We start from the raw sequence: 23,872 nt of genomic DNA on the forward strand, positions 1-23,872 counted from the left end.
GGCTGCGAATTAACTGGCTGTGCTCAGTGCACAAGGGGGGGTCGGCGTGTTGTGCCTTGCGAGTGAGAAATTATCCTTTTTAATCCTCATTATCGCTCTACCTCGGGTCCAGAGGGTCTGCCTTTTCTTTCTCCTCCCCAATAAGCTTGCGTTTGTTTCCATGGGAACACCTTTGATCTTTCCCCCCTCTCTGCCGACCCTCTGCCAGACGACCTCCCTTCCAATACGGAGTCTTTCCATGGAGCCTGTGTTTACAATAGAGCCAGTAAATTATTCATCGAGACTGATGTGGTACCTGTGGAAAACAAGCAGGGAGACAGATTGGCTCATTTGTTCTTTGTTTATTGTTTGAATGGAAAAGAAGCACCTTTCTGACCCATTGTCATTTTTGGCCCAAAGCATATATTGTCGGTTTTTGAATCTGGCGTGTAGCTCTAACGAGGGTGGGAGTCCTAACCTGCTACACGTGGAACAGTAGCAGTAAGTGCTTTTGTTTTAGCTCTCCTTCCCTCCATCTCTCCATCCCCCCCTCCCTCTTCCCCTGTGATCCCCCTTTTTCTCCTGCAGAGGACAGAAGGAAAAGGAGGTGTGCTCCCCACACAGCCAGGAGCCCCGCAGAATCCGGCCCGTGGGTCAGATCCAATCTTATCCTTTTTCCCCCGTTTACTTCCCCTCAATCGAATTACCCGCCAACCTCAATACCCTCGACCTGAAGAGAATATCCCATGCGTTCTCGTTCTGTGACAGCTGAAAGCAATTTTCTGAACTCGAATCGTGATGGCATAAGGAGCCCCCAGAGCTAGAATCAAGGTTTTCTCTTTCCCTTCAGGAAAGGATAGCAGACCATGTACTGTATATACTTTCTAAAAGATCATACTGTCAGGTTGAAGCAGAGCTGCACGGCAATCTGAATATTAAGAAAAACCATTTTCTTTCCCGTCGCTGTGACCTGGGGTGAAGTGTTCTTCGTCCCCCTCCACCCCCACCCAGACGTATCGCGCAGCTGCAGACGGCTGCAATCTTGTCTCACGGCGGTACGATTTGCGCGACAGGGGCTAGGCGCCTGTAATGAAAGTTCCGTTTGCTGAGCTCGTGCCCCTGCCTTGAATATTAAAACACTACGGGGAGAAAGGGAGAAACGTAATCGTGTATGCGAAAGTTCCTTATTGTGAGCAGCAGTGGTGTAGGTGTGCCCCAGCAGGGCTGTTTGAACAAAGCCATGGGAAATGCCCAGGTAATCAGGCTTTCACAACAGAACTGCATTCGATTAATCTCCACGGAGACATGTCCCTGGAAAAAGAAACCGTGCTTTAAATACATAAATACGGGTGTCAACCAGAGGCCCAAAGTGCCCGTACAATCAGACAAGCTTGAAGAGGTGAGCATCGTAATGGCTTGTGTTACAGATGACTAAGTGAGGTGTGGAGGGAATCTTTTCAGTGGTGATATTCAAACCCTTTGCTCTGCACCTATTGCTCTCCTAGTGAAAAGGCTGTCCATGAGGAAAGATGAATTTTAATTATTCAGACAGAGTCATTTCATAAGCTCACTGTTTTCACTGGCAATGTTGGAATAACCTACTTGGCACTTCATCATAATTCCATTAAAAACATTCATGAAAATGATATTCATCACTTAAATGCTGTGGTGCTAGTATTCCTTATATCTATTAATACTTTACATTTTCATTTTGACTTTTTGAAGTCGGTTCCCCTGGCTCTGTTTGATGATGTCTGTTGAATATGCGCATAGTAAAAAAAAGAAAAAAAGAAAGTCTACAGAAAGAATGGCTCTTGTCGGTATTAAGTTTCTGCCCTCAGACAGTGAGCAAGCATCGCATCTCACAGTCTGCTTGCGGAAACCTGAGATCACATGAAGTATTCATGAGGATGTTATCAGCACAAAGCTCTAATAGCCAATGAGTAAATCGAGGCAGAGATTTGCCAAATATCGCTCAGGAGGAGATGTAGTTTAGCCCAGAGGAAATCGTTTAGACCTTGCAAGGTCTTGTATACAAATTGGATGCTTACTGAGCTATCACCCTCAGACAAGTCACAGACCCTCTGAGCCATGGTCCACGTGGAGACACAGGCTAAATACAGAAATGAAAGAGAGCACAGCCCACCCTCATTTTTTGATTGCTAAAAAAGGTGTCATTGAGATGGGATGGCAGTGTAGAAAGTGCCATGGGCAGGGGACTCAAACCCCTTAGTGCATGGTAGATTGATATATGGCTTGAGAGTTGGCTGACTGTCAGTCTGTGCCAAAAATCTCACCCTAACTTCCCATTTTATGTCTTAGGGGGTATTTCATTCTAGTTAAAAGCTTGATACTAGCTTACACCACAGCATTCTGCTCTGGCTTACCCAGATTACATTTAATGAATCATTTTGTAAATACCTTGCTTGGCATTAGATGTAGTCTGTTGAAGATATATCACATGACACATACAAATTTACCATACTTACCATACACCCATCATTGGAGTGCTGTTCAGAAATGCAGTGTTTGAATCGCAATTGAACTCTCCTGTTAAGCTGTTGGGCAGGAGAGAGGTGGTTCTGCATAGACAGAAAACGCTGAGAGGTTTGCACTTCTGATGCATTAAATCCAGAGGGACATGCCCGAGTGAGTCAGGACCCTGCATCACCAATCAGGTGTCTCTTTCCAGCGCTTACATATATTTTGTGGTTCTTTGCCAGAATCAAGATGCCTGAGTGTATTTATAGTCGCTGAACCATCTGCTCTCGTATTTGCTCGGTCCTCTGCTCGCGGCAGCCAAATACCCCCTGATGCAACCTTGGAAAGTGTACGTTGTGTTAAGAAACGTATTCCAATGCACTGCCCAAGCATGGTGGCAATGAAATATTGCAAGGTATCTGCATAATCAGCACTGACAATCTCTTCATCAACAGGTATTATACAGTCACTTGGGTGAATTGTAGTTGCAAAAGGCAAACCCATTTCAATCTGGTTAAAAAAAAAAACGTGGATGTAGTTATGCTTCCATTTGATGTGTCCCCCTTTTAACCATCCTGATGCTGCATCATACATTATATAATTGAAACAGCCTAAGAAGGGAGCTCTAATGCAGTGTTTGAAGCTGTGCAGGGCATTTGTTTGTTTTAACGCGTGCACACATGGTGGATAAAATACCTCGCAGGGTGACCTTTCTTCATCGGATCACGTTTATTGCGGATGCTGAACAGAACCCCGGGCTGTCACCGGCCTGCGTTGCAAGCAGAGTGCACAGAATCGATGTCTGAGGAGCGAGCTCTGTCTTTGCTCAGGTCTTTGCTCAGTGTCTCTACGCAGGCCGATGCTATCTCTCCTGTCAGTTTACAGAGCCGCTATCTCCGGGGTTTGATAGCGGGTGTGCCGCTCTGGTCGCTGTTCGTTCTTTCACGCTTCGGCTCAAAGCGCTTTCCCTCTGGCGCGCTGTGAAGACCAAAGGGCATGGTCACACATGCAGCAGCTTTGAGTGTGACAGACAGGGGAAATGTGGCTTGGACGGACACGTTTCCCAGAAGAATGCCAAAAAAAGCTTTAATATCTGGTAATGCCTGATAGCTATCTTGTGCGTGTCAGACATGATTACCTCAGAAAGGCTGCAGAGCTCAGGGGTCGTGTATGGAGATAAATAAAGAACACTGAGGAAGAATTCAATTGTGTTTATCATACGATATTTTTGTCAGACAAAATGTATTGCTTTGCTGTCAAAGAGAGAGTGAAGTACGCAGATCATGGTTGTAGTAGCTATTCACATTATCAGCACACTGCCCATTTCATCATCTGAGCTTGAACAGAAATGCTTTTCAGTCCCTTGTGCTTTTCCGAGTTATATTTGTTATATTTGTTGTGTTTGTATTTGCCTGAAAAGTGACCTCAGCATATTTGATTGCTCCTGGACTCATTAGTAATCCAGAGCTGAAGCCATGGCAGCTAATTAATGGGTTTATCAGTTTGATTATTGTAATAATAATAACAATAATAATAACAATAATAATAATAATTATTATTATTATTATTATTATCATTATTATTATTTACATTAAAGTCCCTTAAATAGCGGTTATTGGTATTCAATCTTTGCAAAGCCTATGGCAGTAGCAAAAGAGCAAAATCAGACATCCTGATGAAGTTTGGAATGTTTGCATTTGGATTTAGATTTTATTTTATTTTTTAATTTGGGTATAAAACATACAGAGAACTTCCCAGAGTTTTAGTTGTCATAAAGGTGTGGTAGGTAAGATTTGATAGGCTTCTGTAAAGATTTAGAAAATGCATCTAATCCCCAACTGGGCACATAACGAATCATTGTAAAATAATAGAAACTAAGCCAGTGACTGAAGATAAAGCAGAATCTATTTTAATATTGTAAAACTGCCTCTGGAGAAAATCTCTAGCTGATGTAAATATAGTTTATAAGTGTAAGGAAATATTGTTTTCACACAGAAACACTTTTGTTTGTAGTTTGTTTTGAACCATCTCATGCACTGTTGTATATTTTGGTAGTATTTGAGCACATCTTTTGTTTTCAACGATTTTTCTTTTTTTTTTCTTTTGCATTTGGGACCTTGTTGTGTTTTGCCACAAGCTGCAAATCCAGACAGTGCAGTTTTTGCACTCTGCAAGGTGCAGAGAAATGGCTTTTTTTATACCTTAGTGTACCTGCCTGCTGCTGTTAGCATTTTACGCCTTTGTTTGCGACTCCCCCGGGGGCTGTATTTGAACCTTACCCAGACTTTGAAGCTGGCAGTGAGAGGAGAAGAGCTTGGAATTGTTCCTCGGGGAAGGCAGGGAGGGCTAGGAGTTATTAAAATGCCTGAAGATTGAATTTTATGGCTCATCTTCAGACTGTTGTTTACCACTGAATATTCATATGTGTGAAAGATGGAACAGTGCTGTATCTGTGTAGGCATTGTGATAAATAAATGTCACAAAGAAACTATGTTATGATGTCATTCACTCCAAACCATTATGAATTCCATTAGCTCCATTCATTCACTCCAATTCCAGTAGCAAACATTAACTCACCTTCTTTACTCTATTAAACACAAAGGTTGATCGTTGGATAGTAAGTTATTGTTTTAATACTTCCTCATGGAACATAATCTGTTACTGATGTTTTTCCTCTTCTTCCTCCAGTTGTTTTCCAGTAGTTTGGCTTTATGGCTTAGCGTACATGCTGAAGGGAAAGGCCACGTGAGACTTGTGTGTGGTATAAAAAGAGCGGCCAGCCGTAAATCTGTGCCTTTCCTAATCCTTGTGTTCCAGAAACGGGTCCGATCGACCCGGTCCTCATCGAGAACTACAACACGCCGGGCTTCGTGGGCTGTCTGTCGCGGGTGCAGTTCAACGGCGTCGCCCCCCTGAAGGCCGCGTTGAGGTCACGCATCGCCGCGCCCGTCGCCGTTCAAGGAAAGCTGGTGGAGTCCAACTGCGGTGCCTCCCCCCTCACCATCCCGCCAATGTCTGCCGCCACCGACCCCTGGCACCTGGACTCAGGTAGGCCGCTGCTCCCACGGAAACACCTCTCAGAAAACCCAGTGAAACAGACACAGGAACGGAACGGCTGGGTCAAACCGGTGAATTTGTCCTGGCCTTTATGGGAACCCTCACTGAACTTTGCTGTAGTCCTCGTAAATGCACATCAGCAACGACGTGATAAGTTTCGGAGGCTTTTCCATGTCTGGAGAGTCAAGACTCTCAATTGCGTAAAGGTTCCTTATAATATGAGTGTCACAGCCGCTGCCCAGTGCTCATGTCCATCTACACAGCACAAGCCAAAGCCTGATTGTTGACTGAATGTCCAGCAAAAGGAGGAATAGCTTATGTTCCTGTTTCCCTGTAGGTAATTACTAATGTCTCACCATCAGTGACTGCCGTCTGCTCATCTGAATGGGTGAAGCCAACCCATCTGCCTGTCCATTTTTTTATTTGGCCACTGTGGATGTGGATAATTGTGTAGCTAGATGTTACTCACTTTGAATCTGTTCAACTTGGTTCATTTATCCTTGACATTGTGACTTTGATTGAGGTACTTGTCAGTAACTATCAACCCAGTAGAGCTATGTTACATTCATAAAGGTCAGCCACTGTAAAAATTAAAAATTTCCTTGCTCTTAGTATGAAAATACACAGGTGCATATTGCCTTAAAGGAGCTAGATTTCAATTCTGAAACACACTCTAGTCTTTCTGATTAGATTTTTGAATGACACATCAAGCACAGTGAGATTCTACGCCGCATGTGAGACCATGAGCCAATCCTCACCGGTTCGACTTTCTCTGCCCGCGGCGACCGTGGCGATCCATCTCTCAGAGGCTGGGTCCGCGCTGAATTTCCCCCGGGGGTCATATCGCTGCCCCACCGTAGCGTTTGGAAGATCATCCTATCGATCCCACCCCTGTGTGAGATGCATGGTCAAGCAGTCACCTGAGACAGGAGATCTATACTCTCCCCTTCTCCCCACGGGTTGCACCATTGTAGCAAAACGCTCTCGCCTTTCACTTTCAAAAGTGCGTCTTGCATTGCACTCCCCTGCCACATTATTAGAGGCCATGGTTTGATGGCTAAATGCTAAGTTAGGTCCTTGGATCTTGCCCTTCCTGAAAGTACTTCAATGGTTTTCTTTCAAACCGAGGAGATTTAGTGAATACCCCCATCCTTGTTCTTCTTTTGTTGCACTTATGGCTTTAGTCAGGCACTCTCTGAGGAAATAAAACTGGAAGCACTTGAAAAGAGACTGTTTGCTTACTGCTGGAGGTGGTCCCAGTCATGCACCCTTTTTGCTCTGTCAGGCTTCCTTCAGGTGTAGTCTCTTGCCCTAGGGGCCTGATGGGAGGCAGTAGCCCTGATGCGGCAGATTCAAAGTCTGCATGGTCGTGCCAGGGGGAGTTCCTCGAGGCGGTGGTGGAACAGACACCGGTGGAAGGTGCTTCGGTATTCTCCTCCAGCAGACAGCCAAATGCCAGGCTGCGTCTCTTTTTCACACCCAGCAAGGTTTTGCTGCCTTAATGTAGCGTGAGAAATACAGCTTAAGGAGAGAGGAAAGCATGAACATCTGCTCTCTGTGCTCCTTATACAGCTGTCAATGTCACGAGTTGGCCCTCTCTGCGTGTTACACGGTCTTTAATGATAGATCAGTGGAGTCAATGGAAGCAATATTGGCAGGTACAGGAGCATGGTGTGTGTGTGTGTGTGTGTGTGTGTGTGCGAGTGTGTGTGTGTGTGTGTGTGTGTGTACACGTGCACGTGTGCATAAGGTGTGTGTGTGTGTGCATGTATGCATGTATATATGCACACGAGTGTGATGTAGTGAGTGTATGTGTGTGTGTGTGCACCTGTACATATGCACACAAGCATGGTGTAGTGACTGTATGTGTGTGTGTATGTCTGTGTGTGTGCGCGTGCATGTACATATGCACACAAGCGTGGAGTAGTGACTGTATGTGTGTATGTGTGTGTGCATGTGTAGATGGGCTGTAATCCTGGCTGCTACTCTTCTCACACATAGCCTCACAGAGCTGGCTGCAGAATCAGGAGGCTCTGTTCCCCCATCCCTCCCCTCCCCCTCCCCCTCCTGCTGACTGCAGTACCTCGGTGCTAATGAGACTGAGCCAGGTTACACTCTTTCTGTTCTCTCTTCAGCAAATTACTCTCTACTTTTTCTTTTGCTGCCTCGTTGCACAATGAACCCAGCTTCAATACAAGTCTTCAATACAAATTTTTATTTACTCGCATCATTCCATGTGATCACTTCTTTTATTCGAACCTACACCTGAGAGGGGACCTACACAGGGCATCCCAGGACATTGAGCGTGCTCTGAGGTTTTAATGTGAATAGGCTCTTTGGCATGATGGTAGTTCATTAAAAACATCAAAGACGGAGAATGATGATTACTGACAATGGCGAAGAAAGCAGTGTCATTACATTTGCATTTCCCCAAGCGACCCAGACAGCAGTCTGCTAGCATCCTGCTAGTCAGCATGTGATGGAAAGGGCAGGTGAGTGGCCAAGCCTTCCAGAGCTGAGGAGAATAATTACAATGCACCACTGCTCCCTGTCTGGGAGTGCCAGAATATTTCATCCAACATCAATGGGGCTGGCATACACACACACACACACACATGCACGCATGCACATACGCACACACACTCACACACACACACACACACACACACACGCACACACACACACACACCAGATACACATACACACACACACACACACACTCACACACACACACACACACACATACATACACACTGCACTCTCTGCAAAATCCAGCCAAATGCCTACCCATTTTGAAGGCCCCTACTTTGTGGTGGTCTGGTTGGACTTGCTGAGAATGGAAATGGGAGAGAGGATATAACCAAGAGAGGGTGTAACTCACAGGGCTGCTTGATTGCTGTTACATTCTCTTCTGAAAGAAACTGCAGGGATCTTCGCTCTTTGAAAGGGAACTGTAATTGGGTTTTGTGTTATTCTCTGGGAAATACGAAACCACCAAGATCATCTCTCTGAAACAGGGGCTTTAATTGGATTATGGCATGTCTGTGTCATGGCTCTTGGATGATTCACAGTATTCCCTCTGGTGTACTGCTGCAAACATATATAATCTCTCTTTATTTGTCTCATAATCTCTGCATGTATTTATCTTTGCTAATGGAATTCCTATGTCTTTTGCACTGATGATGAAATAATTCAGATGGATTTATTAGGGGCATTCCCACCTCAAAGTAACTTACCAAAGAGTTCTATCAGGTATGGCTCATGAGGATCTATATTAGTGCATACCAGTAGTTTTAAAAATTGTCCTTTACCCCCATTTTCTCATTCTGTGGATGGTGTTGTGACATCTTGGGAAATTTATATTAGCAAAATGTTCTAATAAGGTTAACAGTTCCAGTGGCTTTCTGCTAAATGCTTAGGTCCTTGTGTAGAGCAGAACCTAAACAATTGAAATTGAGACATCGCATAGGGTATGTAATAAAATTACCCAATCTAATGTACTCCTATGAACTGTGACTGAGATAAAATCCATATTTCACATTTTTAAATCTGACCTTTCTTTATCCATTAGATAGAGAATGGGATCAAAATGTATTTATTTATTTATTTATTTAATTTAGTAGAATCATAGGTGTAGGTCTCATTTCAACTTTATGGGAGACACACTGCTGGAGCTCTTAGTCATAATCAAACATCAAGTCTCACAAGCATAATAGCTGTTCTAGCAATTAATTCATATGAAAATATTGGGCATGACATGTGACCCTGTCTCCCCCCAAACTTACAGGTATGGGCAAAATGATCAGATGGATTCCTAGCTGACTATGTATAAAGTATCTGTGTGATTGGGAGTATGTATGAAATTGTTGTTTTCATATCTTCCAGCAGGTGCTGACTTCCCGTTCAATGAGGAGAGGGTGATACCGGATGGAGTGAACAGGAACTCTGCAATAATCGGAGGTAGGTCCCCTTACCTTGACAGCCCCTGTGGCCATGGGGTCCCCACCAGCTGGTATTTTACCTGCCTACCCAGTCATTTTTGGCATTTTTAAAGAGTCCAATAATTTCCTTGTCCACAAATATCCACATGCAACTATTACAACCATAGTCACACGAACTCCTTACTTCGGTTTGAAATAAGTGCTTGTATTTCAAAGGTGGGGCCACGATTTTCACTGAGATAAATATATTTTACTTTTCATTGAAGTAGGATTTTATAGTTAAGTTTAACAAAGAAATGGTACCACCCTAAAAACAGGTCATTCTGAATATGTGAAGGGAAACAGGTTATTTAATTGTCAAGTTTCAGATCGTGGTCATAACAGTGAGGCAGAGCGAGCACAAGGACAAAGGACCGGAAAACACAGTGAACCGTGGTTGTGTGTCAGAATCCCCCGGTCTCCTCATGGTCAGTGCGCCTGTCTGTCCTGCACAGGTGTGATCGCTGTGGTCATCTTCACCATCCTCTGCACGCTGGTGTTCCTGATTCGCTACATGTTCCGTCACAAGGGCACCTACCACACCAACGAGGCCAAGGGGACGGAGTCCGGGGACAACGCAGACGCCGCCATCATAGGCACTGACCCCAACTTCACAGAGACCATTGACGAGAGCAAGAAGGAGTGGTTCATATAATGAGACGATGTCGGGGAGGGGGGGGGGGGGGGGCGGGGGGGGCGGGTGGGGGTGTGTACAGGTCTCTGCACAGTTTGAGTCCGTTTCTGGATATCAGCACAAGCAGAAAAACTGGGAAATGGTGAGGTGTACCCGGTGATGAACTATGTATTGTGGCTGGCTTGTCTCTAACATTATATTGTGTTTGGGAGCTTGAGGACTCATTTGCATATTTAATCAGAATGAATTATGTGGAAGCACAACATTATTGTCATTACTTTCTTTCAGTTGAGGCCCAGAATTTATCCTGAATTATCTGCTCTGCAATTGCTACAATATTGTTTGTTTACATCGTAATAGACTAGGAACACTTATACACGATCCCTTAACCTTCTAAATGACCTTTCAGTATATAGAGTATTTCAGAAACATGTATGCCAAATGCCCTGTGTAAATATTTTGGATTAAATCATGATAAAAGTATAAATATAGAGTTTAACTGAGCTAATGATGACATTGGATTGTATCTACAGGGATAAGTGGGTCAACACTGAGCAAAGAATACAGCAGTGTGGTACTAAAACATGGCAAACCTGTGTTAAGTTTGTCAGCACCACAGTACAGATCTGTCTGCTGAAAAACTCCATGTTTAATGTTAACCAGTTATGTTTCTTTCAAGTTGCCAATCAGTCCATTCTTATATATATGTTTTTTTGTTCGTTTGTTTTGTCTTCAATTTGCATTTTGTGTCTTTGAGAGGCAGCTCTATTGGTGGGAATGCCTCGCTCTGAGGCTGAGTTTGCGCATTTGGATGAGGTGGTACTGTGACACGCGGAAGGCATACGCACCAGTGTGGTTGTACACTGCGTCCGTCATCAGGGGGAGGAGAGAGTGATGACAATATCCTATTACGTTAACTGGCTTGATCCAGCGTGCCTTCAGGATTCAGCCACTTAGCCTTCAGTTTATGTGATTTTACACTGTACAGATATCAGGGGGAAGGGAAGACACACAGGAGTCATCAGGGTTATGTTTTATAGTGGGGGGGTGGGGGGGGTCACATATAAGAGCTGTTTAAAAGTGCATGGCTTCGAGAATATCGAGTCGTGCTTTACCAGTGCCACCACAGTCTGTTGTGCTACTATTTGCTTGGAGCTAATGAGAGGAAGTTTTTTTTTTTCATTTTATGTATTAATTGTTCCGAATGTTATCTTTGATGGTATTGTACAGCCAAAATATGATGAAATCATACTACACCAACTATCGTGTGTTTCTGCCATTGTTTTGCTGGTGTCAGCTTTTTTGAGACATTTGTATTTTCTTTGATGGGACCCCAGATTTGCAGTCAAGAGTTTGTGGGTTCTTCTCCAGCAGTTTTTTCGTTATTGTTTGCCATCAGTGGCTGTCATTATTGGCCCTCCTCATCCAGGGTAGACAGGGGTGTAGATAAACCCCGTGCCACACTGAGGACCCTCCCCATGACATCACTGTCTCCATTACATGGACGAAAACTCACAATTTGTATCACACGGCCATGGTTGTCTGTGTCCTTTCAAATTCTAGCAAACAGCAGGTTAGCCGTCCTATAGGGAAAGTGCTGTGACTGCAAAGGCTCCCAGCAGTCTGCCCGTACTGGCAGATACTACAGCCAATGAACAGATTGGCACAGTTTGCGACATGAGCTAGTCCCCGTTATCGGTAAACAATCTTTTTGTAGCCAGGCCAAAGTCCTCTGTGGGTGCAAGGCAGCCATTACGAAGAGAAAAACATCCCCAACCAACATGAGATGTGGGGTATTCTCTGGGGCTGGCAGCACAGCACGGGTCAGAGTTGGGATGAGTGTGCCTTATGGGTACAGGGGGACTCTCCCTTATGGGTACAGGGGGACTGAGAGCAAACTCCCAGCAGTGCTGAAAGCGGCACAGTCTCCTAGACCCCCTCGGCTTGTGGGTGGCGGACAGCAATCGCTGTGCAGTAAAATCAGACCCATGCTGCCACTTGACTTCCAGCGCCTTGCGGCTAATGAGCTGGAGATGTCTCCCATCATAAGAACAGCCTGAAGCCAGGGAGAAGAGAGTCTGTGGTGGCTGCTGAAGAAGAATGTGCTATGAGGGGTAGAACGACAAGCAAACACTGAATTCTCCCTGACTTACATTACACAGTTTTACAGAATGACACTGAAGCAGGAGGCTTTTGTATTAATTGATAAAAGATAATATATTACCCTCTTTTTTTAGGCTCCTGGATACCTTAAATCAATATGACAAGAGCATGTGATGGCATTTCTACTGGGAACTGACCACAACAGGAACTGTTCTGTGCGTCTCCACTCAACACATTTTTAAACTGTTTTTTGTTTGTTCTGTAATATTTGACGTCATCTCCAAGGCCTCTGGCACAGCCAGAGAAGACACTGAGTGACTATGATAAGCAAGAACCCATGTGCCACTTCTTACCTGAATGCTGCTGGGAAAGCAAAAGCTTCCTATACCATATGACTTACTAGAAACAGCCTCTTTTCCGTCTAACAGCAAATGCAGCGAGGTATGAAATGCATTACCAATTTCAGCATTTTTCTTTAAATCTTTCCCCTTCTCACTCACGAACCTTGAGATACACTGTCCACTTCTGTTGTTTAAAAGACTCATGAATGATGAATGTGAACTCTCAGAACGGGGAGAAATTTTAACAATCAAAGCACATTGACCGTCTTTTTTTGAGGATCGTAAACATTAAACACATTATGCACTTATGCAGTTATGTTAAAAAAATGTGTCATGGAGCTGATTAATTCTTAATAGTTTGTGATACAGAACAAATTGATTAATATCCTTGGTCAACAATGGACATTTTGTATCTCTCCAGAGAACAGTAAAAATGTGTCATGGTTGTAATTAAAATGTTCCTGGCAGTAGTATGGTTTCTTTTTGTGTATGTTTTTCATAATACTGTATATGATTTGAGTTTGGTTAATTACTTGTGTTGAGCCAATACATTCAGTTAGCTATTTGTTTTTCTCTGTATCTTTTGACACTACTCATGTGAAAGGAAAACTACCAAGGGATGTAGCAATAGCAATAGTTATGTTAAACCATTTAGAAACCTATGGTTCATATACTTTCTATGTCAAAAAGTATAACCTTATACACCCAAAAAAAAATACAGCCAATGCAATGTGATTGTTTTGTACAATGGTACTTCAAGTAGATGATGCATCTTGTTTCTTGATGTAAATATATATATTTTTATGGAGATATTTTATAGACGATCATAGCCCTGTCTGTGTGTCTTCCATTTTATGAAAAGGCTTGTGTTGGAGAGTGGGAACAGCAGATGGAGGAGACAGTCTTTGCCCTGTAGAGGTAATATATGTGTACAGTTCAAGTATGTGGTGATGGATGCTGTAGTTTCCTGCCAACTGTGCTGGAACAATTTGAAGTTTTATTTGTTTTATGGTTGTAAGTGTTCAGTTTATCTGCAAAAATGCCCAACAGCGGAAGGCAACTTTTTTTTTTTTAAGTATTATTAAATTTTCAAGGCTAGAGGTGGACTTTGATGTGTGTTGCTTTCAGGTGACAAAGGCAAGAAAGGTTTGACAGAGACAGTGTTCCCTATCCATCACCACTCTTCTGCTAATGAAGAGCACAGAGCACAGCCCAGTTCCCCTGCACGTTCACATTCATCTGTACTCGTACCTCCCATAGCACCTGCTTTTCAGTCACACACATGCACACCTGGAGTGAAATGTGAATACAAATGAAAACCATGAAAAAGGGGTTATTCCCTTGGTTTTGCCCTATTAAACCCCGAAAGCCTATACTAAAAACATTGATTTTTTACAAAAAAATAACTAGGAATGGATACAAGCAATGAAATGGCTGATTTAGGCTTCACTGAATCTATGAAGTATATTATCTACATTTTGTCTGTATATTTTTATGATGGACCTTTTTATGCCTATTGCTTGTGTATTTTACTTATAGGTTCAATGGCAGCATGACCACTAAATGTGAAACTGTACATACTGTATTGTAGACAATTGTGGAGATATCATACATATATTTACTCTTGGGGAAATATTTTTTAACTTTCTTATGATACAGACAAGCCCTTGATGGGCTGGTAATTGCAGAACATGCATTTGAACATTATTTTTTATTAATTACTCTGTCACTTGAAGCCTGGTTGTGCAGAGTGAATAGCAACCAGCGAAAGTGGTGTGCCAGAGAGAGAAAGGACATTATTAATAAATAAAAAATTCAATAGTTGATTAGGGTGGAGGAAGATCAGGAAAAATGTTCTATTTACAAAGCGTCAACCATTAAAGGGGATCACTGTCTCTTTAAAAGATGATTGTATTTGTCATTTTTATTTGATTTCTTTTTTAAAGGGTCGTACATAATCTACCAGGCCTTGTTTGGAATATGTTGTGTGATTTGGAATAAAGTAACAGCATTAAATGAGCCTTGCCATGAGTTAATTGAAATACTGTGTTGTATCAGCTCAAAACACACATTCCCTCACACTCACACTTGTGCACACACAGCCACATATAAGATGTATGGGTCAGGAGCCAAAGGCAGGCCCTCTTTCTGATTCACACACTATAATATTCACCTGTAGGTTGTTATGTGGGTTTTATCTTGTCAATCACATTTTCAGAGAAGATGGTATTTTCAGCCACTGTGTTAGAACCGTCGGTTAGAACAATACAGTACAGGAAGCCACCTTGTGGCCAAAAGCTAAAATTACGTGGTAATTAATAATCAGGGAATATGTTTATGTTTAATATGTGTGTCAGCATATTCAGTAGCTGAAATACTCCAGTCCTCTTTACTACATGAATTTAAATGTGTAAGTTATATTTGTAATAAACGTATGTGCATGGATTTTTTTATTTAAAAAAAAAACAAGAGTTATGTATATGTGGTTTCCTTATTTAGAAATATATTTTTATCTCAATGCATGAGGAAACAAAATGAAAAGAAAGATATAGGATTTTTCCCATTTAACAGTTTTTGTTCTAGTTTTGAAAAATTATTCAATATTTTAAAGACATGAACATTAATTGTTATTATTCCAAAATAAATCGCAGATAATTCAAGAAATAAAATCAGATGACGGATTTCCCCTCTATGTAACAATTGCTAAATATGTCTCCTTAGCCAGTTTTTCTAAATTAAACATCCTTTGTTCTCAAATGAATAATATTGTACCTTACATTTGAACACACTGAGCCTCTAGGTGGAGACACAGTATGCAATTTTCAGTTGTGCTATGAAATGATATGCATGCTCTAAAGATATTGTTTTCTGAGCTACTTGGCATTCAGCCATTTTGCTTTCTGTTTGTCAAATTTCTGCCCTGATACAGGTACTCCAGTTAACTGTAAGTGCTGTTATTGTGAAATAGAAACTTCTGGAAGCAGCAGCTCAGTCGTGAAGTAGTAGGCCACAAATTCTCACAAAACGGGACTGCTGAGTCCTGAAGCACACAGCACTTAAAATCATCTGTCCTCGGTTGCAACACTCACCACCGAGTTCCAGACTACTTCTGGGAGCCACATCAGCACAAGACTTGTTTGTCAGAAGCTTCATGAAATGGGTTCCCCTGGCCTAGCAGCCTAAGATCACCATGCACAAAGCCAAGCGTTGGCTGGAATGGTGAAAGCACACCGCCATTGGACTCTGGAGCAATGGAAATGCTTTTTCTGCAGGGATGAATCACACTTAATTATCTGGCAGTGTGATGGACAAACCTGGGTTTGGTGAATACCAAGAGGATGCTACCTGCTCGAATGCAGAGTGCCAAGAGTAAAATTTGGTGGAGGAGAAATAATGGTGTGGGGCAGTTTTTCATGGTTTGGGCTAGGCCCCGTAGTTCCAGTGAAGATAGATTTGTGGCGAGTTTGGGGAAGGCCCTTTCCTGTTGCAGCATGACAATGTACAGCCCCTGTGCACAAACTAAGATCCATATAGAAATGGTTTGCTGAGTTTGGTGTGGAAGAACTTGACTGGCTGCACAAAGCCCTGATCTCAACCCCATAGAGCACCTTTTGGATGAATTGGAACACTAAATGGAAATGGTAATGGCTGATTATATGCGCTTATCCAAAGCGCTTTACAATTGGCCTCTCATCGCCAGGCGTTAGAGGTTAGGGTAGGGTCTGCTCAAGGACCTTCGACTCCCAGGCGGGTTTGAACTGCACCCTCGCTGCGAATGGTACTCTGCTAATGCCACGACTGCAGCCTGGCATCATAACATCAGTGATCTCACCTTGGTGAAGGCATCTTCCACAGTTCAAAATTGGTGGAAGTTTCAGAGAGTGAGGCTGTTATAAAGACAAAGGGGGGACCAACTTTGTATTAATGCCCATGGTTTTGGAATGAGATGTTCAACAAACACGTATGGGTGTCATGTTTGGGTATCTATGTAATTTTGGCCATGTAGTGCACTTTAATAACAACCATTTCATAAGTTAATGACAAATATATGCAAAATGAACGTATCTGAGATCCTCTTGAAGATGGAGTGTGTAGACTAACTGTGAGCATTGTTCTGAGAATATGAAATCAATAGAAATTAAAAGAAAATAAAAAAATAAACAAAAAAAAATTAGCATTATCACTTGGGTCAGCTGATGTTCTTTCTGTTTTCCTTTAATCCAGATCAGCCATATCTGTAATTTCTACCAGTGGCTTCTCTATCCATTCTGATGATGAGCACCTCTCCACCCCCACCTCCCAACAAGATGCTACACCTTGGTTGGGACTAATGCTAAATGTGCTGTTTTGCTGCTTGTTTTTTCTCATTGATTACTGATTGCAAGTTGCATCAAAGACTCTAGGCAATCAATTAAATACTACAGCTCCTTCTTTTTATTGTAAGACCTTACAGACCTGTATGAATTCACCATTCTGAAATATTTCCTAACCCACCTTTCCTCCCTCCCCACCAAGGCCACAGAGGAAATCTCCAAATGGTCTGCTTTCTTCATCAGCCAAAATCACAAATGATGCAAGTCTGACTTGTATTAATTTAAAACATCCACTCAACTTCATTTCATTTATACTGTGACTATTTAGGTGAGGCACTGACATATAGCTTTTCACTCTAGATGTACTGAAATCAATCTAGGTTGTTTTATGTTAAATTGCAGTGGGTAGCACTGTCACCGCACAGCAAGAAGGTCCCGGGTTCGAATCCCAGCCTGATTTCCTCCCGTGGTCCAAAGACATGCAGGTAGGTTAATTGGAGAGTCTAAATTGCCCATAGGTATGAATGTGTGAGTGAATGGGGGGTGTGCCCTGCGATAGGCGACCTGTCCAGGGTGTATTCCTGCCTCTAGCCCAATTCATGCTGGGATAGGCTCCAGCACCCCCTGTGAACCCTGACCAGGAATAAGCGGGTATAGATAATGGACGGATATATTTCATGCATTATTGCAATTGTACCTATAGGGAAATCTCTAGGCCACAATGAGCTTATGCCTATTCTCTACAAGTTTATTTATTTTAATTATTATGCAATTCAGTTCTTCTTAGTGTTCTTTTGTTATCATGCCTCCATGCTATCAATCAGCAACTAATTCAAGTAATTAATATATCCAATTCTAGCTATGTGCACTTATGCTATCCATGCTCTGGGAACATAATACAGACAGAGCCAAGAAAAAGTATTTGACCCCTACATGATTTCTTCCATTATTGCATACTTTGTCACGCTGAATAGTTTCAGGTCTTGAGACAAAATGTAATAATAGACAAAGGGAACCTGAGGAAAATAATTGATGGCAAATACTTATTCACGGCACTGTGTTTATTCTGTTCCCAGCGAACATTTGACATGTCTGTTTGAGAATTCCTTATTTTGCTATGACAACAATGCAAAATACTCAACATACTTCCGGAAGCTGCAGTCTATATTTTTATTTAAGCAAGAACATTGCAGCAAGTATATGAGTGTTGCAGTGCAGACTAGCAAAGCTCGTGGACCACACTCGTCTCTCAAATCCAGTTTCCAAACTAAAGCCTAACCCAGTTTACTGCATTTGGGACGTAGATAGTTTTGCACCCTTTGAGGATTCCGAAAACCTCGTAACGAAGTGTTCTTTTGGAAGCATTATCTTATGGGGTTGAATCTGGGAAAACAATAGGATCACAGGTTCACACACCGAGTCGTAAATCCTCTACTGTAGTTCGCAATCTGCCATGTGTTTAATTAAAGGCCGTGTAACTGGCGGAACTACTTCTCTGTGTCTTTGGTTTTGTCGGGGCACATATATATGAACACTTTCTTGCGACGTACATTATTTTTCACTTTACCGCAGCAACAACGGCGGCGGTAGAGTACACCGCGCCACTTATAGCAAGTGAGGAACAGCGATAGAGTTAAGAGTCGTGTAGGTACCGGAATCCCAATATAGCAAAGAAACAAGTGGGGAAAGTGCATACTGTACAAATTGGAACCACGTTCCATGGTTGGATTAAGGGGCAGACAGGCGGCTCAACGATGGTAAGGACATTTCATAATGGTTCGGACCAAACTAGCTATCTATACAGCGCTGGCTAACCAGCTACAGTACGGTTGGCTAGCTGGATGACTATACCCGTCGTTGCTAGCCAGTTCAATTTTAATGTCTATAAATGTTTTTTTATGTAGGGGATATTTTGTGTATATGCATGACTCATTGAGAGTAGAAGAGGCCATGTCGAGATTTATAATAGCTGGATATTTAAGGCTCATTCTTGCCTTGGACGTCACAGGCCTCCACAATACCTAGCAGCTAACTAACGTTAGCTAACCGGGTAGCTAACTGCAATATGAACAACGTCGCTAGCTGGTGTGCAGCGTCAATGACAATGCATGGATGCATTGTTGTACAAATAGGTAATAGCAAGGTTTCTATTTTTGTTCGTATCTGAATTAGTTGGCTAGCTAGCTACCTAGCTTGCTATCAATGTACTAGTTGGGTATGTGGTTATCTTTAGTTAATAATTGAAATCACAAAGGAGGGATTGTTATTAATTTTGTGCTTTCGGCAGCTATAACGTTAATTCCCTGGTTGCTACATTTGCCTATTAAGTTCACTAGCAAGACGGGTGCTTGCAGCTAGCTAGACCTAGCTAACTTAAATTCCGCCTTCTGTCGCTGACCGTAAGCTAGCTAGCATATGTAGTGCATCAAGCTATTTCGCTAACAGGCTTAACGTTAGTGTATCAGGCCGCATATAGACGTATCCGCTTAGGTAGCGTAACGTTATCCGAATTCATATTTCACAAGAAAGCTCATCTATTGCTAGCCAGATTTCACAGTAGGTGGTATTATTCTCAGATAACGTCACGAGCTGGCTACTTTATCTTTGTTGGCGTTAGTTAACGTTAGCTGTCTATCTGGTCGTCCTCGTCTCATGTTGTTTCTATCTTATTAGACTAGCTAGCTAGATTGCTGGACCACAAACGCGTTGGTCTGTTCCAGAGAAAATGTAATACTACGCCAAGACAATAACAAAACACGAATGAAGTTGCCCGTAGTTGCCCTACACATTCAATGCAAAGAAATGTTATTATGGTTAGCTGGCCGTGGTACTAGGTAGCTTAATGTTAGCCAGTGAATTGTTCTTGGAGGTCCTTGTATTCGTAGCTATGCCGGTGTTACCACCGAGGAGTTCTGTTCGTTACATTAACATCAGTAACTGTATCTGTCTAGCTTTGTAGCTAAGCTGTGTCTAATATTTCATAATCAAGCGACCTAACCTTAGATGGCTATGGGTTTATTCAACGTTAGCTATATAGCTTATGTGTTAACTGTGTCCCCAGTGAGGATGGCCTGAAAAATATAGGTTGGTTTCTACTAATTTACTGTGACGCAGGTGATAACTTACTGGATTTAAATGTACTGTACATTTGTTCGCCCTAGACTGACCACAGCAGACAAAGCTAACTGGTTGTTATGACATGTGACCATCTAAAAAATTATTTAAATGATTCACTTATGAATGTACGCTGCTCTCAGTTTTGACGACAGTTGAGGTAGCTAACCATTTCTGCAAAAAAAAAAAAGTTAGCGGACGATTTGGTAATGTTCACAGGATCAACGTTCTTCATATTTATTTAATAATTTGGCAGCAAAATAAAAAGGCTACATAGCGGTACCTTGGCGGGTACACGTAAAACAGTGGCTTTTAGCCAGCACTTTTGAATAAAGCAATGATTTCAATTAGAATCTCAGTTAAATATAATGAAATTGATTACTACTCATTTCAGTTGCGTCGTCCTCGTATCCGGTTGACGTTACTACGTTGTTACTTCATGCCAGGCGGCCCATGTGTTACTTTTGCAAGTCTCACTTTTCTTCTGGTTTTTTTTTTTTAGCGTGCAGTGATGTTGAGCTGCTCAAGGGAATGTATGAGGTCATTTCTTATGACAGACTAAATTTTAGGTTGTCTGTGCGTAATGAAGTAAAAGTGTTGAAAACGTTATTGTAAGGACAGAATCTGCGCTTCTAATGAAGTTTGGCTACTTGCATGTCCAATGACCAGAACTGGCAAGTACACATGCCTTACTGGAAAATAAATAAATAAATAAAACTGCAAATTAATTTTTGCATGACATCTGTAGGGTATTGTTTTCACACCATAAGTGACCTTGTATTCCATCAGAACATTTTAGCCGTTTAAAGTCAGCATGAGAAAGTCTTGTCCCCCTTGTTGTACAATACAAGTTTCAAAGAATGTGCACAGTTTTGGGCCTGAGCTTTATTGCCTCGGTTGTTGGTTTCATTTTAAAATAATACAATTGAGCGATTAATGTTCAGATAAGATCCCATGAAGACAGTGAATTCTATGTCTCTTTATAGCAGCATGAGGAATTATGATTACATTGTTGTTATGTGAGCTATGGTACAGCCACAGAGCATACTTTGTTTGGGCTGGGAAACAATCTCTCAGAAACAATAAGCCTGAGACAAAATATGATTTGAAAGGGTGCCTCAGAGACCTGTGATTCTTGAGTAGTATGACTTCAGCTTGCAATTGTAAGCATGTTAGTTATTATTGGGAAAAGCATAATCAAAGTAAAGAAACTAAATTAAAATGTAGTCTAAGGTGGCATTATTGTGCCATACACTGCTACATTTTTTTCAGCTTGAATTAGAACTACCGATATTTACTTATGTTAAAATATTAGAGAAATTTGCTGTAGAGGAAGATATGGCTATAGCAAAACATTCATATATTTCTGTTTCATGACTGTACAGTGGATATTGCTGAGATGTGTACATTGAGTTCTTTACCTCCGTTGACCCAGTCGCAATAGTAAACATTAAAAGAATATCTCCTCTGTGGAAGCTAAAGAAGTGAAGACAAGAGGGCAAAATTAAGGCCTGTCAAAAAGGAGGCACAACAGAACAAGCTAGAGAAATTAAACAAAGATGCAAAGGATACTATGGTGATAATTCCAGACTTGGTTTAGGCAGAGGTTTGAGGCCATGTGAAAGTAAAGAATACCAGTTTTTTGTGTTGAATAAATTAGGCAGAATTGTGAAGGAAGCTCTAGGTTTGTTTGTGAGACCTGGAGATAAAGAATTCTCATTGGACAACCCAGGCTGTGCTTTTGAAAAGTTCCTCTTTTTGTTCCTTTCCCTAAAGGAAATAGAGACGCCCGGGATTTAACTCTTCTGTCAGTGGAGTAATTTGGGCCGTCTGATTCTGCCATCAATATTTCTTCCATTTGCTGCAAATGAGCACTCTGTGCCAGACAGAAAACCAGGAAAGAATAGGCTTCATTACCTTGGGTGACCCTTGTCCTCTCACAGGCGGAAATGTTCAACATTGCACTGAAACCCTTGATTACTGAATCAAAACAAATGGCAGTTGCAAAAAATGTATGTTCAATATTCTTTGTGAAAGCTTTGAGTTGGAAATAAATTGGAAGTAAATTACTTGTAGTTAAATCTTCACTGATGGCACAGTAGTGCAGGGTGATTTTTCTACAGCCAGCTTTACAGGTCCTTGGATTAAGTTTCATTATGTTGGGCTACCAGTGTGGCTTGCATTGAGATTTCAGAATAGGACGTTTCCCCTCATTTTCCTCTTCTTCCTTAAGCATAATTTTTATAACACAAATAGGCCTGTGCTGTACTTGAAATACTTTTAAATTACCAATTTTGGCAGGGAAAAAGACTAGAGTTTTTAAAGAAGTGGAGGTGATAAGGGTCCTAAGTGCTTATTTACATGAACTTAATGTGACTGTTTCATTTTCCATTTTTCTATTTCTCCATCTGGAAATGATTATTTTGCTTGACAAGAGTAAAATAAAAGAAAGATGGCCGTCACTAAGAAACTGCTCTGGTTTTTATCAAGGAGGAAAATAATTTATCCCTATCACTAACCCAGAAGAAAGGAATATGAAGAAATGAATCTGTTGGGAGCTAAATTTGTTGTAGGCCTGTAAGTTTTATGTTTGTAGCTTTGGGGATTACTGCTAGCCAAGCTAACTTTTGAAGTAGACAGCGTTGTAAATGGTAGGCCTAAATTGAATGGTGCACACACTCGTGCCTTGTTTCCAGAGTGGAAAAGATGAAGAAGAAATATTGTTGCATTGGGTCATGTGCTACGAGGCATTTAAATGTCAGCAGTGTATGTAGAGCGTTAAAATTAATGATGACTGACTAATGTTAATTTTAATTATTTGCGGGACTGGATCGCACATCTTGCCAGTTTTTGTTTATTTGGTGTGGTGTACTTCTAAACCTCAAGGCTGTTTTGTTTATCTACAGAGGTACTATTTGTGTCTGTGATGTTGTAAGTTTGATTTGGCTCTGATTTTGAACTTTTATTAACTGTGGGTTTCCCCAAGTTTCCTGCCATGCCTGAATATTCTGTTTTAGCTCCCCCCCCCCCCTCCATGGCTGCTGTTTGAATGTACTCTCTGGTCACAGTGAGGTGGAGGTTTTGAACAGGACTTGGCGCCCAGTTTTACCTCCTGTACCAGTTACATTATGGCTTGATGTTTCCAACTCTATTGCTAAAGTGCAGTGCCATTCTCCTGGCACTATTGAAGTTATTAATATTAAGTAAACAATAGCTGGGTGATCTATGGCTTTGTGTGTCAGTTTAATAGCAGATTTTATTCAGCACACAATACAGATAATTTATATCGGTGCTTTTTATAATGTCATCTTTGATGTCTGAAATTTCCACACTTTCTCTTATGGCGCATAATCACATTTTTAACAAACATGATGCAGATTAAAAATGAATAAGCAAAGCAAAGTTGTCATCATCCTAAGGGCATATGAACATTGTGGTATGATTACACATTGCCCACCCTTAAAAATCAGCTGACCTCAGATACCTTGGTTATGCATGGTTCATTTTCAGGGTAAACAGCATTGTTTATGAGGGGTGCAGTGGCTATGGGAGCTGAAGTGATCCAGCAGGAAATGCATCCATCCATCCGCCTGACAGTGAAATGAAGTGATAGCGGGTCATGACCTCCTGGAGTGGTTTATTCTTGGACGGGTGTTTTTGTGCAAAGTCATCATGTTGCACGACAAACTGTTTTGACATGGCTGCCGTGGCGACGGGATTTTTTGTTGGCGGAACTTGTTTGTCCTCGTGACGCTGCGTACTTGTGACCGAGGAGCCGTTCCCTCGGCTTGGCACACTCCTGGTGAAAATACGACCGGCCCGCCCTCTGAGCCGCTCGTATGTAGCTTTAGCTATTTCATTTGATGGCGG

General features: G+C 41.9%; 2 protein-coding genes across 3 annotated transcripts in view; both read left to right on the forward strand.

Moving 5' to 3' along the window:
- Positions 1-14,591, forward strand: part of cntnap2a (contactin associated protein 2a) — a 314,335-nt gene extending 299,744 nt beyond the window's left edge. The window contains exons 22-24 of one of the 2 annotated variants that reach the window (XM_064333200.1): positions 5,278-5,508; positions 9,406-9,477; positions 9,953-14,591. In XM_064333200.1, coding sequence (XP_064189270.1) covers positions 5,278-5,508; positions 9,406-9,477; positions 9,953-10,152 — 503 coding nt within the window. In that variant the 3' untranslated portion in view covers positions 10,153-14,591. Of the gene's footprint in view, positions 1-5,277; positions 5,509-9,402; positions 9,478-9,952 lie in introns of both variants that reach the window. The other variant, XM_064333199.1, reaches the window with a different exon arrangement.
- A 3,844-nt stretch (positions 14,592-18,435) lies between these two features.
- LOC135253642 (cullin-1) overlaps positions 18,436-23,872 on the forward strand; it is a 30,869-nt gene continuing 25,432 nt past the window's right edge. Inside the window, exon 1 of the mRNA XM_064333202.1 lies at positions 18,436-18,645. The gene's annotated coding sequence lies outside the window, so the exon portion shown is untranslated. The remainder of the gene's footprint in view (positions 18,646-23,872) is intronic.

This window comes from Anguilla rostrata, chromosome 4 (genome assembly GCF_018555375.3).
Source record: "Anguilla rostrata isolate EN2019 chromosome 4, ASM1855537v3, whole genome shotgun sequence".
NCBI classification, from domain to species: domain Eukaryota; kingdom Metazoa; phylum Chordata; class Actinopteri; order Anguilliformes; family Anguillidae; genus Anguilla; species Anguilla rostrata.